This window comes from Apis cerana, linkage group LG6, assembly GCF_029169275.1.
Source record: "Apis cerana isolate GH-2021 linkage group LG6, AcerK_1.0, whole genome shotgun sequence".
NCBI classification, from domain to species: domain Eukaryota; kingdom Metazoa; phylum Arthropoda; class Insecta; order Hymenoptera; family Apidae; genus Apis; species Apis cerana.
In genome coordinates this window covers 3,979,981-3,996,019 of record NC_083857.1, presented here as the reverse complement: position 1 = coordinate 3,996,019, position 16,039 = coordinate 3,979,981, and the positions used below count along the sequence as shown (strand labels likewise).

Below are 16,039 nucleotides of genomic sequence, written 5' to 3'. Positions count from 1 at the left end.
TTGAATTATTGTAATAAATATTTGAATAATAAGATGCTATTATGTGACATATATGATATAAACAAAAAAAATGAAAGATATGTCTACATATACGTTTTTCAATTGTCAAAATTATGTTACATATAAATGTTAAACTTATTTGCATCGTGTTATATATATAATATATATATATCGGTAAGAACTTGTTACAGGAGTACTTTATTTGTATTTACATCAGTTGAAAGATGCATGAGTAAAAACACTCCCATATATAATTTGTTTCTTCTTTCATCAAAAAATATATTTTCTATTCGTTCTGGATATAAATTTCGTTTACAATTTTGTGGTTGGAATTCAAACTGATATATTACAATTATAGAATATAAAATTATAGAACTTACATTTGATGTTTTTTAAAATCATTAAATTTATATCTGCTAAACATAAATTTAATATAAATATGCACAAAATTATGTAAATTCACTTGTACATAATACATATATACGATACGTTTCTTTCATAAATGATTGTTTGGATAGTGCTGCCAAACATCCTACTAATTATCGAAATTTACAAAAATCGAATCTATCGAATATTGTTCGATATAAATCATGACGATAATCGAAATTTTTTTATTTTTATAGAATAATTTAAATTTAAACTTTTCAGTAAATATACTTAACATGATAAATTTGAAAAAACTATTTTTTTTTTTTTAATAAATCGATTAATAATTCAAGAGTATATAATATAATATTTTTGATAATATTTGAAATATATTGGAGGGAGGGAGGAGGTTATGTACGTGTATGGATGTGTATATAAAGGAGAAATATATACAAAAATTTATATTACAAAAATTATTTCTTGCTGCTTATTTTTATAAAAAAAGAATGTATTATTTTAAATTAATCGATAAAAAATTATAATATTTAATAATATATTTCTTCTTTTCATTGCTGATCGCATCTTTTCTGTATCAAGTTTTCTCTTCGATACGCAGTTGCATTTGCGCACGTACTCTAAGTGCGTGCCTCGGCGACAGAAACCAGTCTCTCGATGATTTTTGCGACGATCAAACGACTACTGTTTTCAAAGAATCGATAGGGCCGTATATGCCGACATATCTTACCTGTTTCAATGGACAATGACCTGCATTTATCTCTTAAGAGATAATTTATGGTTTTTAAATAATTTCAAGTATAAATAATAAATCTTATACAATTAATTCTACATTAATTTTATCGTTCATCAAATAATATAAATCTGATATGTATATTTATAATTATGATTCCTATAGACACATGACAACGATTTTATGAAATATTGTTTTTTTTTTTTTTTGTAATTTTATATTTAAAAATTTAATCAGATAGCTTCGGTGATGCCGCTTATCGCTTCGTTGATCATCGGCAATGTTCGTAAACGTTCGTCGAGTCTCAATGTTACTGCCACCTGTCGACATCGAACGGAATTATAACTCGTCTTTGACAAGGCGCGCGTATTCTTGATTCGGCCAGCGTGGGAGTAAGGCTGTCCACCGAGAGACGCCTGAGAAGGTGGTCGATCGCCTTCTTACATTGACTCCAAGTTTGTCGTGTATTGTCGTTAATTCTTATCGAATTGGTGTATTTTTATCGAACAAATCGCGAGTGAATTTGGTACATTAAATCAGTGAAATCACAGAATTCAAGATATTCTTTTTCTTCGATGTGTAACCGGCATTGTTGCAAAACAAATTGAGTGAAAACGGAGTGGCAACGCGCGCATGCGTTCGAAACATTTGAATTAATGGCTCGTGCTTTTCTGATTCTCCCGTGAATTGAAATTCTGTGGAATTCGCGAAATTGAAAATATCTGTAATATAATGTAGACTGAATCGTCTCAAATGGACTGATACAGAGGCCTGACGAGTAGATTCTAGTGAAATTTTAAACCTTTGATATCGCAATAAGGAACTTGCTACGACTTGGTGACACTTCGTTCTCGATGTGAAACTATATTCAACCGCCCTGTTAATCGTTAAACGTTCAGGGGCTTCCAAAAAAATTTTAAGTGATATATAGTGCGATATTATAAAGTGTGCGGTGTTGGTGTAGTGGATATGCGTCGATCTTTATTGTGAAGGTGCCTGAGGAATTCTCCCTGGATTGAAAGGCCCTGGATAAAAGATGGGACCAGCCAAGATCCTTGGGGTTTGCATACTCCTCATGCTGATATACATCGTCGAGGCAGACGTCATCGAGGAAAGAGGTTAGTCAATTGTTTATTTTTCTTTAAACTGAGAAAAAATGAAATTTCGAAATGAGAATTGATTGTTATATCGTGAGAATATTTTCTATCGAATACACGATAAAGGAAACTTTAAATAATTGCATGTTTTATTTAATTTTAATATACATGACTATTACTTAATAAATCATTTTAATTTATATATGTTTTATAAATTTATAAATTATATTAAATTAATTATTCAGTTGAATCATTATAATATAATTTATAGTTGAATTATATTTAATGAATATAAAATGTTATAATCACTAATTTATGATTCTGCAATGCGAATTTTTATTTATAGATAGATAAAACATAACTTTTAACTTAACTTTCTTATTACAAATCACTTGCAATCAATAATTATTTGGAGATATATAGAAAATTATTATGACAGATTTTATTATTTTTATATTATAAATAATTCATATAAATGATTCAAAATTAAAACTTTAGGTATGTTTTAAATTATTTTTTATTAGCAAAAATAAAATTTATTTCCGTTTTAAAATCAACATTAATTAGATTACTTGTTTCACCTGAAACTGTCTTACATAAACATAAAAAAGAAGATAAATTCTTTATGTAAGCAAAACATCAAATTTAACTTCACAAATAAGCAAATACGAAATCTGTAGTAAGAACATTTAGAAGTGATTTTTTTTCTAATTTGTTCTAATTTTTCCTCTCTTTCTTTCACATTCTCTAGCATAATAAATATGCTTTTTAATTGATAATTAAAAATACAACAACAAGGGGAAAAAAGTGAACGTTTTGTTTCTCCATAAACTGTATCGTAATTAATGCATCGACCATTTAATGACCTCAGATTCTTTCACTTTTCGTCATGTAGCCGCTGTGTAAACCGTGAGTTAAATATATCTTGTTAAATGGCTAATTAAACCTTAATAAGATCGGTTCACCCAGAGCGCTCGGCCAAGAATGAGGCCAATGGTACGACGTGTCTCGTTTGGAACTTTTGTTAAACCGTGAATACCATTCCTTAAGAATCGCGAACTTATTGCCAGGTGCTTTCTCAAGACTCTTTGTCGTATCAAACGATTTATTTCTTATCCATTCGTATAATGTCCAGTGAGTCCACATTATAGATTTTAATTAACTCTTAAACGGTGATCGATGGCGAATATTGGATCTTTTATCCATATTATATTTTAGAATTTTTTTTTACTAAAATTATGTGTTATATAAGTAGTAGGTTATTTAAAAAAAATAACTATTTAAAACAAGTTATTTAACGAATAAAAAAATTCTTGGGCGACTATCTAAGAGTTAAGAATTGATTTTTCGATCAATGTGTATCAATAACGTCATGATTTCGCTTACACATCACATGATTAAAAATTTATCGTGAAACGTTTATTCGTCATATTCATAGATTTGATTATTACTCTTCGTTTCTTTCAGATATCACTGATTTTTATGTTCGTTTAATTCAAGCGTGTAATTAAAATCATTTAATCAAAGATTCGCTGTTATTGAAATAGATTATTATATACGATGATATTTATCTTTCGATTAATTTTTATCTCTCTCGATATGCTATTATATCGATCAATCGACGATACTGTAGAAAACGATAATATAATCAGATAAAGGAATAACGTGGAATACAACGTGGAATAACCAAATATGGCGGGAAAATCAAACGTGATGCGCCGATTCCTCATTGAATTCTTCGGTCGAGTATTGGTCGAGTAAAAAAGCCGAGTAGCAACCTGCGGAAGAGGCAAGAACGCGTTCCCTCGCGTTTTTGACGCAACGTTTCTCCTCTCTTTTCTCTCTTTAGCATGCGAAAGAAAGACATAGAGGAGCGGTAGCCAGCCAACCATGAAGTCGAGACTCGAATCGAACGCTACAATTTCGCGGCAGCTATGAAATGATCGCGAATCAGAAATATGCAATCGATCACGAGGCGATCGAGAAAAATATTCTGGTTAATGTTTTGCATTCGGTGAAAAAGTAACGAACGTTGGCAAAATTCTCTTTTCATTTTCATACATTTTAAATAACGTATTGACGTTTTAATGCTTCAAGTTTTTCTTTTCGTTTTCTCTTCTTTCTAGTTTTAGAATCAATAACGCTCGAGCGAGTAATTGTTATTAATATTCTATATAAAATAGGAAAAAACGTTTTCTCGAAATATCATATCATATCATATCATATCTATTGACTAACAATTAATTTTATTAATTTTATTAAAAATATTCCGACTATTTTAATATCTTTTGCAGTAAAATTTGTTCTCTTTCGATTTAACATTAGCTCATTGAATTCAAATTGTCTTATCTCTTGATTTGACTCGTAAAATTCTAAAAGGAATCTTATTTCGATTACTCGCGCGTTTTAACCGGATACGACAAATATCCTTTCACTCTACCATTTAGCAACATTGCCAATTCATGTTTCCAACTAATACTCGAGATGAAATTTTTCTCCTTCGGTTTAGCCGAGTGCGGTTCACACTTGTTAAACTCGTTTACACGGAACTTTTTTACGCGTGTCTCCTCGGGGAAATAATTATTCTGCCAAACGTTCACGTGAACGGGATCGCCGGGTGGAAAATTAGTACTGGATACCCATGGCGTTCCCACGAATTGGTAACGAGTCGCCTGGATGCAAGGGAACGAGTTCGGGTCAATACCACTTGAACCGATGTCGATGACGATCGCAACCGATGACGCATCACCTCGCGAATCATCTTGCGCGATGATGTTTCCAAGTGATTCGACCATCGTGATGCTTGCAATACGTCCCCTGTGATTCCATTATCTCGAAAAAGAAGAGTTTTCATTAAAGATTTCCAAATGATTTTCGACTTTTTTCTCAGGATAAAAAAAATAATCCAAACGTGATTCGTTTTTGTTCCAAATCTTCATTCCATGGCTTTTACAGACGTTATATGTAATTATATTCCATGAGATAATCAATTCGATTGTATAGTCATGATTTGGTGATTGTAATTAGACAAGAATCATTCTTGTTGACGAATCAATCGATGCATGTTCCATTGATTTTGCAATAAATATCTTGGTTATTTTCTTACGCTGAGAAAAATTTCAATATTATATCGTATGAATTATGATCGATGTAAAAGTGTGCGTTGATCGTTGCACGTTTGGCTTCGATAACTTGTAAAGAATCAATTGCTCCAGGCTCGCGTTAATTGATCCGGCCTATATTACATTCCTTGAAAAACAGTAACGGTCTTGACTTACTGTGAATGAACTTTAGTAGCAATGGATGTTCAACAATTGAGCTATCTCTGCTGGTGCTGCGGCGGCAGCAGAAGCAATCAGGGTCGAGCGACAATGCATTCACCTCGTGCATCAACCACGCTTTACTTAGTACACTGTCTCGCGTTCTAACGATATACTTGTTTCTCTATGTTACTTCGTGCTAGCCAAGCCGCATTTCCGCTATACACATATACAATCGTAATCATTTCGTAACGAACGTTATTGCAAATTTATTACCGTTGCTTTACCAGAAATTTCATTGCTATTAAAACCAACGTGAGAACAGGCTTATTATATAAAATTATTATCATCCTTCGATGATCGGTATACATATTTTTACATATTTCAATCAACAATCAGAATGTGGAATGGATTAAACGATGAAGTATAAGGATATTATCGTCTGTACGTATATATATACATATATCTAATCAGAAAGCATTAAAAATAATGTGTTAATTATATAGGCAGATCGCATGGAATGGTTGTTTAGAATCAGTGGGAACTCCATTATCAATCTCTGGTAAGGGCATCAGACCCACGTGTCTGGTAAACCAAGAAAGAGACCGAACTAACGTAGTTCAATTACAAGGAACGCATTCACAGTTGGTTGTAGACACGAGCCTAAGTGTACTGGGCTTAACCGTAATTGTTTAATGGGTTAATGAAATGATACACCCGCCGAATCTAAGCGCGCACAAAAAGCCAATTGTGCTCCATCGACATTCCACGATTATTCTGACTTCGTGTTCGTCTCTGACTCTATGAATATATTCATAAACGCCACCATTTTGTTACGCGTGTAACAAAAGTATTGTAAATAATTATTTGTTCGCAGGAAAATTTAATATTCGCGTAGAGAGGGAATCCTTAATTTCGTAATCTCTGTGGGTGATTATTTCAAAATTTGTAAATTTTAATATTTCAAAATGGATGGATACGAAAATCTGGCAACACGGTTGAGAAATTCCCGGTGAAATGCAGTCTATTTAGCTTACGGGCAAAAGATGCATCCTGCTGCGAGGGTTTTAACGGTGACTGCCTACCTCTCATCCATTCATATTGCTTTTCGTTCTACGTAGGAATCTCGAAACGACCTGACTACTGCAACTATACGTGAAAGTTACGATGTTGTTGAGTTTAATATTACGAGAACCGTGATTTGTACCGTGTTAAAGAGTGATGCAAATGAGAAATTTCCTTCGCATTCCGGTTTATGAATGGAAAAAAGAAAAAACCTCTTGTATCGTCTTGTTCGCAAAATCGTTTTCTCAATGTAACGTTTCGAACTGTCTGTATTCTCAAATTAAATATTTCAAAAACGATATTAACGTTTGGTGAAATTCATTCATTTCGTGTGTTTTTCAATATATAACGTCCGTAATAAAATTAAGAATATTGAGAAATAGCGCAAAATTGTAGCCTTTCGCTCAGTTATTATCACGGATTGTAAGTAGAATGACTGAGATTTCTAATTGATTTCCGGTTTTCTTTCCAAGTAAATCCTATTAACGTCTTAATATTTTCTGTTTTCGTTGTAATTATATTGGAATATGCGTCATCCGTTGCATAAAAAAAAAACACAATTTTCCTGTTCGATGAAAAATTTCCTCATTCAGTGAATACGCACACCGTATATAATCAGGTTAAAAAATTTCGTTATAAATTTCATGCTTCAACGACGAAACACGTATTTATTTTATTCGGTTATCGAGAAAAAACTTTTATTTTATTTCGAGTCACGAATGAAATTGTCAAACGAAAAAAATATTAAAAATATACTCGATTACCATAATCTTTGGTTGAGAAAAATAATTGAAAATATCATAAATTCGCTCGTAACGTATCATACTGCAAAAAAAGATCTTTTATTTTTTCTCTCTCTCTCTCCTCTCTCCCCTCAGCTGCTTTTACTTACGTCGTCATTCGATATTCAATCTTGCGTGAAAGATTTTGCGGTTTTCGATACTCGCTCGCTGTCAGATCTTATCTTCTTTTCTGTGTTGCGCTCGGGACGTGAGAAAATGATATAAAGCCTCTTCCGAAACGCACGCTCGCCGTGCAAAGGAACGTTGGTACACGCTCGAAATCGACTCTCTCGTTGCTCGTAAGGAGCAAGTTCAAAGACCTGCGCACGCCGCTTCGTGCATTCATCGTGCAACGTTTTGAAACGGTCCACGTCGAATCGAGGATCCAACCATTTTTTCTCTTTTCTTTTCTTTTCTTTTCTTTTTTTTTTTTCACGATCGAGAGCATTGAAGTTCAACGACATTGCTTTTATCGATGGTATAATCCTAACGGGGATATTCAACGTCATGCCCGGCGTGAAATTTGAATCATACGAGCCTCGAGGAGTCTCATGGTCACACTGCTGAGGGTCACTAACAGGAAAAGATCTTACAACGGATTCTTAGTTGGTCGCTGATCGTGACAGTTTAAATGTCGCCACTCGACGAGGCTAAAGGGATCAATCACGGTGCACATTCTCGTAATCACCGAGAGAATGGGAGATGCTAACTCGCATCTTTTTTCTTTCTTTCTTTCCTTTTTCTAACTCTCCTCTTATTTCGAACTGAAGGAAGAAAAAGGCTTGGGAAACGTTAGTCGTTTCGTGGAAGATTTATAAAACTGAAATGCCATGTCGCCTTTGTTCTTGGTGCCGGGAATCGAGTGACCGTCGTTTAACAGGTACTGTTAGATCGAGGAGGCCGTGTTGAGAAATTTGCGGTGTCGACGGTACAATAGCTCGCGATTTTATAATTACAACGTACGAAATGTAAACAAGAAACTTTCTACTCCACGCAGCCGTATACAAGCGTGTATTAAAGTTCAGTGGATCGCGTGTTGGGAAGGAGATGAAGAAAGTACGTATATTTGGCGATAATATAAGATCAAGCTTGAATCAATTGTTTTAAATAACTTAAGCACGTGGAATCAAGGACGAACGATTGTTCCCTTATTCGTAACGAATTTTTTGCGAGGAAAAAGAAAACTGTGCCGTAACAAGGATTCCTTTGACGATTCCAAGTCTGCAGAACAACCTTGTTGAGGCGAACTCGGCTCGACCAATAATACATAGTGACTTAACACCAGCAACACTCAGTGCGTCTCGGGTGCGAAGTGAGTATAAGTGCGAGACGGTGGAGTTTAATTGAGGTTGATGAGGGGGGCGCTCGTATTGGCCCGGAATTCAATGCCGCGATGATGTTTCTTGCTTGTAGCAAGACGTTGTCTTGGAGAGAATGCGTCAGAAAAATCGATAAACTCGTCTAATTCTTCGATCGGGTGTTCGGGATCGTGTTAAGATTGCTCGGTAATGGAATTTTTTAAAACGTGAATTTTGTAACACGATACGAAGCGAAGTTTCATATCTATCATTCTAATGAAACTGTTTATCATATTTTGTACATAATAAAAAAAGAAGAAATAATAATAATATCGCAAACAGGATAATTTAACGAAGTAAAAAATTTGTATGATTTAATAACGGAAAAACGAATAAATTTTGTTACATCCACGTATTAATTCGTATTTGATGTATTGTATTATTATGATGTTCGCGTCGTAAATCGAAAATAACTTGGAAAACGTAAAATAATCGGCAAGTGTTATCAAACAACACGTCTGTAATCGATCTTTGTTTATCGATTCGAAAAATAGTTGTTCGTATCGGATAACATCAGATACATTATCGAATTATTACTCCATTTCTATCGTATACCTAAGATATCTTTCATGACATTCGGAGCGGTTCTTTAAACGTCTTATAACCGTGTATAGGTGCTTCTTATCAAGCGTGTTTTGTACGCGGCTCGTACGATACTGTCTCTCTGAATGGAGGCGTTCCAGCTGCTTCGACGATCGACTCGACAGCATCCTGTCTCCAGATACGCACATATAAGTACATACATGCGCACACACGGTCGCGGATGGAAGAGCAAGATCCTGAAGCCTAAGAAAACTTCTTTCACGTATGCGCTCGAAACGAAATCGTGGCGCTGGCCTCGATAAAACGTTACACGAAAGAAAAAAAATTAACCAAATAATAAATCCTTCTGCGAATTTCATAACTTTTCTAAACTCTTTATCATTGATAAGCTCGAACGAACGCGTGGCAAAATCGAGAGCGATAAGATAAAACAATGAATTGCAATAAATGTTCAAACTTGCTCCGTCGTCATTGTTCCTCTCTTTCTCTCTGAAGGATTATTTCTCGAAATAATACTATTTAGCGACGGAATTACCTCTCGAAACAACGTTTAATAGGGCCTGTGAAAGCCTGAATAACGACACCTCGGGCAACCAGTTATCAAAGAGCAACCTGTTGAGTGAGTTCATAAAACCGGCGAGGCAAGGATATCGAGATGGCGCGTTCGTAAAATCGCAACGACCATCTCGCGCCACCGAGAAACCGTCACCCGATCTTCAAACACGGTGTTCCTGAAACGTTTTCGAGCAGCTCGTGGTGGGGAACTCGGTCGTGGACAACCCCACCACACGGCTCCAGGTTGCGTGCCGCGGTCGCGAAGCAAGAACCTCCCCCTTGGGCAGGAGCAACGCGTACGTTTCGCGTCCATCCTCTCTGCTACCTTCGACATTCCTTCCCGTCCTTCGCATCCCGTCCCCTGTTCCATTCAGGCATAATAACCGTGCAGTTTCCCAGCGCGTCTTCAATGGGCGAAGATTGCACGCTACGAGGCCCCCCGGTCCTCTTCCTCTCTTTCGTCTCTTCTTCCACTTCTTCCCATTTTTTTCTTTTCTCCTCTCCGCTTTCGCCTCCCTTCCTCTTTCTTTCCAATTTATTCCTCCGATCTTCGAGGATCAATATAGCTCGGAATAATATAGCTTTCTTTTTTATTTTCAGGTCTGTCTATTCCGCGAATCAGATTGGAATAGAATGGAGGATTCTGTGAGAAATTATTTATCGATCTCTAGCTTTTTGTTTCGTTTATTTCGTGGATATTTTATTCGTGGAAACGAATGTTCGTGTGTATGGAATAGAATGTGTCTTTTGTTATAATAGAAAAAAGTCGCAAGGGTAATACGAGGGAATAAATCGTGGTTTCGCGTTTTTCTCACGTGTTCTTCTAGTTTCTCGTCACGCGAGTAAAGGCGACATCCGATTCCCAGTAGGAAAGGGGTATCGTAGCGTTACGATAGAACGGGGAGCGTATCTTCTTTATTTTTCCGTTTCTTCGCCTTTTTCTCACATTCGTATAAACGGAATATATTCCAGAAATCGATGATCGTGAGTTTCTCTCGTGATAGATGAAACATGGGGGGGGAACATAGTCGACCAGATCTCTCTTTAAATTTTCCCTCAACAGCTTTCGTTTATTTGCAATTCAAACGGTTCTTGTCATATACCATATTGTACTTTATTGCGTGCTAATGAAAACGAGAGGAAAAAGTTTCTCGAAGGGAAAAGTGACGGGCTTTCACCTAAATTTATATTATGTTTTAACATTTACGGTTAAACGTTTCACTGTGTTCTATCGATTGTTCGTTGTAAAAATCCAACGATAATTAGTAATTAGTAATTCGTCGGGGCAGAGGTGAAGTTTATTATAAACGACAGTAAGAAAAATTAATTATAAATAAGTAAAGTAATGCAATTAAGTATACAATTGACAATCCAGAAGAAAAGTTCAAGAATCAAAGTGCAAAAGAAAGAACTAATATACAAAAGGAATTAAAACTTAAAAAAGGAATAATTGAAAAATAACAGTAGAATTCCTCTTCGATCCAACTTCCTCGGGATCAGCAATCATCCGTTAGTTATAATAATAACTGTATAGGGATCGGTATGAAATACTTGGACTCTTCCACGAGCCCTTGGCTCCTGGGGATCGCAATCGACAAAAGAATCGTATTGCTCGGCCATGTAAGGTGATGTTTTCCTGTCGGTCGACAAGCTCGTGTAAAATTGCGACTTGTACCGAAAGGATGAAGAACGAGTCACATCCGCTCGTCCCGCGGCTTCGATACGCCGTAAGACGAGGCCGCGCTCGCAAAGTGGCTCTCTTCTATACCAAATGAGGCAACCAGTCCCGAAGAAAACAGCCCAGATATGTCTCCGGGGACTTAGCGCTGCTCCAAACCGGGACTCGATATCTCGCGAACTCGCGTTCCCTTCGCTCGGGGTGAACGTCCAACCGTCCCCCGTCGGTCAGACTGGATGAACAAGTGAACTCGAGCTCCCATTCCTTCGCATCTTCGCCTTCGTGTACAGTCTTCGGATCGCCAGCCAATCGATATCGATCGCATTCGATCGAGCGAATCGTGCATGTATATTTTTCTTCTGTTCTTTGCAGATCGATAGAAATCTTTTAGTTTTTCTCAACGATCCTCGTGAGCTTAAGATTGCTCCGATTGTGGTCGAGGAAGCAAATTATAAATTATAGATCCGAGCATCGAGGAAAAATATCGTTTCGTGAAAATAATTAAAGTAATTCGACATTTAATTTCGAACTTATTTAATCGTTTAAGCTTTGATAGGCGATATAGAAACGAAACATTCGTATATGATAATAAATTTAAACATCAATTTCCATATTTTCTGTACAATATTTTCGATCCGGTAATATTCTCTTCCAAAATAAAGAAATATTCGAAAAGTCACATGGTTGGAAGAACAAGAATCCCACTTCCTCTCCGAAACTTGGCGACGAGAGTCTCTTTTGCACCTTCGGGACATCCCCATACACCGGTATGATACGGCATGTGCACGAAGAAAATGGCGCATCCTACGAAGAATGAGTATAAAGAAAATCTGGCTGGCCATTGTTATCTGGACTTCAGAGAATCTCGGATGGTGTGGCGGCGGTAGGCGAGACAGGGGGTCCAGGAGGGATGAAAGGCACCGGGGGTTAAGTTACCCGAGGGTCCACGACACTCAGGTACCGCATTGTTGCGTCGTAGTCGTGGTACGAATCGGCGTGGCCCTGCTGCGCGGCTGATGGAGGTGGAGAGGCAAGCAGCAGGAGAACCGAGACTAACCTGCGAGCCTGTTTGTAGGTGGCACTGAACTTGAGACGGGGACTCGCCTTCAAGAGACACGAGGAGAGGAAAAAAAGAAAGAAAGAAAGAAAGAAGGAGGGCTAGATCGCCGGTTATATAGTTAGTTTGCATGCACCTTACGTTTCGTGTTTTAGAAACTTTGAGGGTCGTAAAAAGATAAGATGAACAATCTTCGGAGGAGGAATCTTGTTCTCTACCGAGAAAAACATCTTTTTTGGCAACATTGAAGTCGTGTGTCTCAAAAGGAGAGAAAATTTTGATGGATAATTTCTCGATTTTGGGAATGGAATGTTGTTTCGTTATTAGCTTCTAGCAAATTATTTCCCTTTATTCCTCGTCGCAAATCACCTTGAGCAGTTGAAGAAAGGAGCGGCGGGATTGTGACACTTCGACCACCCATACGGTATAGAGTAGTGCGCGTGCGAGATACGAGTTGGTTCGCCATAGTGAAAGAACCACCATAGCGCGGCGAAGATATAACGTTACACTCTGGTAGCGGTCTTGGTGTGGGAACGCCACTGAGATGGAAGTGGCAGAAGAAGCGGCGATATATATACACTTGCTTCTCGTCGACACAATCGCGGTTAAGGAACACCGTGTTGGCTCAACGTCGTGTATGCGCGAGGAATAAGATACTCTTCGGTTTCGTTTCTACGGGATACCTTTACCTCTGCTTTATACGACTCTGCGATATGCGGTAAATACACGAGCGAATTACACGAGTTCCATTGGCGATCGACGTTAAATTTTACAAGAATTTCCTTTTGATAAGATTGATGACGGATCAAGAAGGATGGAAAGGATCTTTTCCACGACTTCCTTTGATTGAGTAATTTAATTTTTTTTTTCTTTCTTTCTTTTTTTCTTTACTGACCCCTGACACACGGCTTAGCGAAAACGCAACCGCATGCAAAGCTCGTTTCGCGCCGCAGGAGAGGACATCGTGTCGTAAAAGAAGGAAAAAAGTTAGTTTCGCCGGCCATGTGCGTATGGTTGGCACACTTGGTAGCCGCGCACTGTGTAGAGGCATATGTCGAGCTTCTTGTCGAGCATTTTTTCGCGGGTGTATACAAGTTCAGAGACGCCTATAACCTTCCTTTTTGACGCGCGCGGCTCGGTAATGTGCCATGTGAACATGCGTGAAATTACATCGAACTTGATTGCCTGTTCGAGATACGGCAGCGGAAAATTGGCTGTGTAATAACGTGGCAAAGTCGATCAGAATGTTATTGGCGTTTCGCCTGTATATATTAATGAATTTTAGATACTCTGTGTAGTGAGTCGAATATGGAAGTAATTATTTTACGTTATAATATATGAAGATGATAAAATATTCTCGCCAGTTATATGGCACGATTCTTAATTAGACACATGGGATAAGGTAGACGGAGGCGTTGAATGCGTAAATCAATCCAAACCTCTTCTTACCGATCCCGTTATGGGAAAAGAAAGACACGCTGACATCCCGTGTCTTCCCGTCACGTTTACGCTCTGTTTTTCTCCGATCTTTCTTTTCTCGCGCTTCTTTATCCATCTCTGCCGGTACGTAATATATCGTACCCTTCCTCCTCCCCCTTTTAAAATCTAAAATGCCATTAACGACCACGGGGGAAGGGGGAAAAAAAGGGTACACGAAACCTCGGTTGATCTATGTAACCTTAAAAAAAGTTGAAGAAACTTTTGTTGAATTATTTGACTCATCGATTTGAGCGGTCCTATTTTTAAATAGTTTCGAATTAATTTATTTATTCTGCTCGTGGGAAAGTATTAAAATATTTTTTCCTAAAGGAAAAAAAGAAAGTTTTGAATAATAATCGTTTGATGGAACGAGTCTGTTTCTTTCGAACAGACCATCATCGTTCGCGATGAAAAGAGTAGATGGAAGAAAGGTGGAAGAAGCGCGTGACACGCAACGATCACCTCCTCGATGCCTATTATAGTTACGAGGCATTCTTCCACCCTCGAAATTCTCGTTCCCTCTTCCTTCGATCACGATGACACGAGAGATTTCTCCTCCAGACGAAAGATAGGCACACGGTCAATGCAATCTGCGTAGTATCGAGGCTGCTTTGTACACAAGAACGAACAAAAGAGTGTTGAATTGTCCTGCACCGGCAACTTGGCCCCGTAGAAAAAGGCATGCATGGACCACTTCAAGTCAGAACGGCTGCTAGTGAATGCCGACAAGCCAAATGGTTTGTTGGTTCGCGTAAAGAACCTTTTTCAGCCAGGATGTACGTAATACACCCCTCTTGAGAACATTGTGAATGTAAAAAAAATTTTACACCACTACTTCGATTTTATATTTAAATTGAATTAAAATTTTAAATTGAATGTTTTTATAAAACTCGATTATATCTTAAAATTATTAATTTCTTGTTGAATTAATTTATGATTAGAAATTTTCTTTAAAAAAAGCACGATCGTTAATTGGCAAATGATAAGAGACCTTGAGAGCGAACCGTAGACCTTGTATCATTTTTTTTTTGTGCACTTTTACGATCCATTTCGCGGTTTCTTCTCGCTTCCTCGTGTCCCCTTGAGACAAGATGCTTTCTAGAGTGCGTATATCAAGGCTCCGTTCAAAAAATCCCCGCACACGCAGCACGCATGTTGCCGATGGAACTTGACGAGTTCCACGAACAGGCGAACGGTTCGTGTCTAGAAAGAAAGAAAGAAAGAAAGAAAGAAAGAAGAGAGGTAGATTGGAAAAGCAGCACGTACTGGATAAAGTATTCATGTATTCCCTTGACTCGTTGCCTATCGTGTATATTGACTAATGGTACTCGTCACTCTGATATTCCTATACTTCGAGTACACAAAGTGCTACGAAAATACAAAGTCTAGGATAAAAGGAGAAGAAGAAAAAAAGAGAAGAATTATACTTACCCCTTCGTGATGCACGTACATCCATTGTTTTCGATAAATTATTCCAACAAGACGATCATGAATCTATCGAGTTTGATACTTGAAAACATAATTACAATTAAACGAATTCGTGTAATTATGACTCGACAAAAAAAATTAATATTAATTTTGTCGGCAGCATATATTTTCAGTATATTGCAAAAAAAAAAAAAACAAAAATAACGAAACCTGCTATTTTGATAATTTTAATATTTCTAGTTTTAAGATTGGAAAATAATTGCGGTGTGCGCACTTGTTGCGCTCGTAATTCAATATTCTTAAAAAAATTCATTGAGGAAATTTCTCGTTCTACCGCAATTTCCAATAATAGAGGTAGTTTGCAATGGTCGTTTGATACTAATAGAATAGCATGCCATAAACGTAAGCGTTGTTGGAATGCCTCGTTCACACTACTCTCTCGATTAGTATTGGTGTAATATTATCTATACGTGTTTGTCGGTCGTATACACAGATATATGTATATATATGTAATGAATAATTATTTACCTCGCGTTTCAGAACGATACGCGCATATTCTCGAAAATTGGCTGCATTAGTCTGAAATTTTGCGTTAATAAAAATAAGAAAAAAGAGATCTAATT

General features: G+C 37.1%; 1 protein-coding gene and 1 long non-coding RNA gene across 4 annotated transcripts in view; both read left to right on the top strand.

The window, feature by feature from the left end:
- The first annotated feature begins 1,467 nt into the window (after positions 1-1,467).
- The window catches only part of LOC107993429 (epidermal growth factor receptor), a 159,035-nt gene continuing 144,463 nt past the window's right edge, over positions 1,468-16,039 (top strand). The window contains exon 1 of one of the 3 annotated variants that reach the window (XM_017049837.3): positions 1,468-2,232. In XM_017049837.3, coding sequence (XP_016905326.1) covers positions 2,151-2,232 — 82 coding nt within the window. In that variant the 5' untranslated portion in view covers positions 1,468-2,150. The remainder of the gene's footprint in view (positions 2,233-16,039) is intronic. The other 2 variants (XM_062076024.1, XM_028664631.2) reach the window with 2 other exon arrangements.
- LOC133666211 (uncharacterized) lies at positions 2,731-15,617 on the top strand. The gene is made up of 2 exons (XR_009830008.1): positions 2,731-10,070; positions 10,375-15,617. It is a non-coding gene; the product is annotated as an uncharacterized LOC133666211 (long non-coding RNA).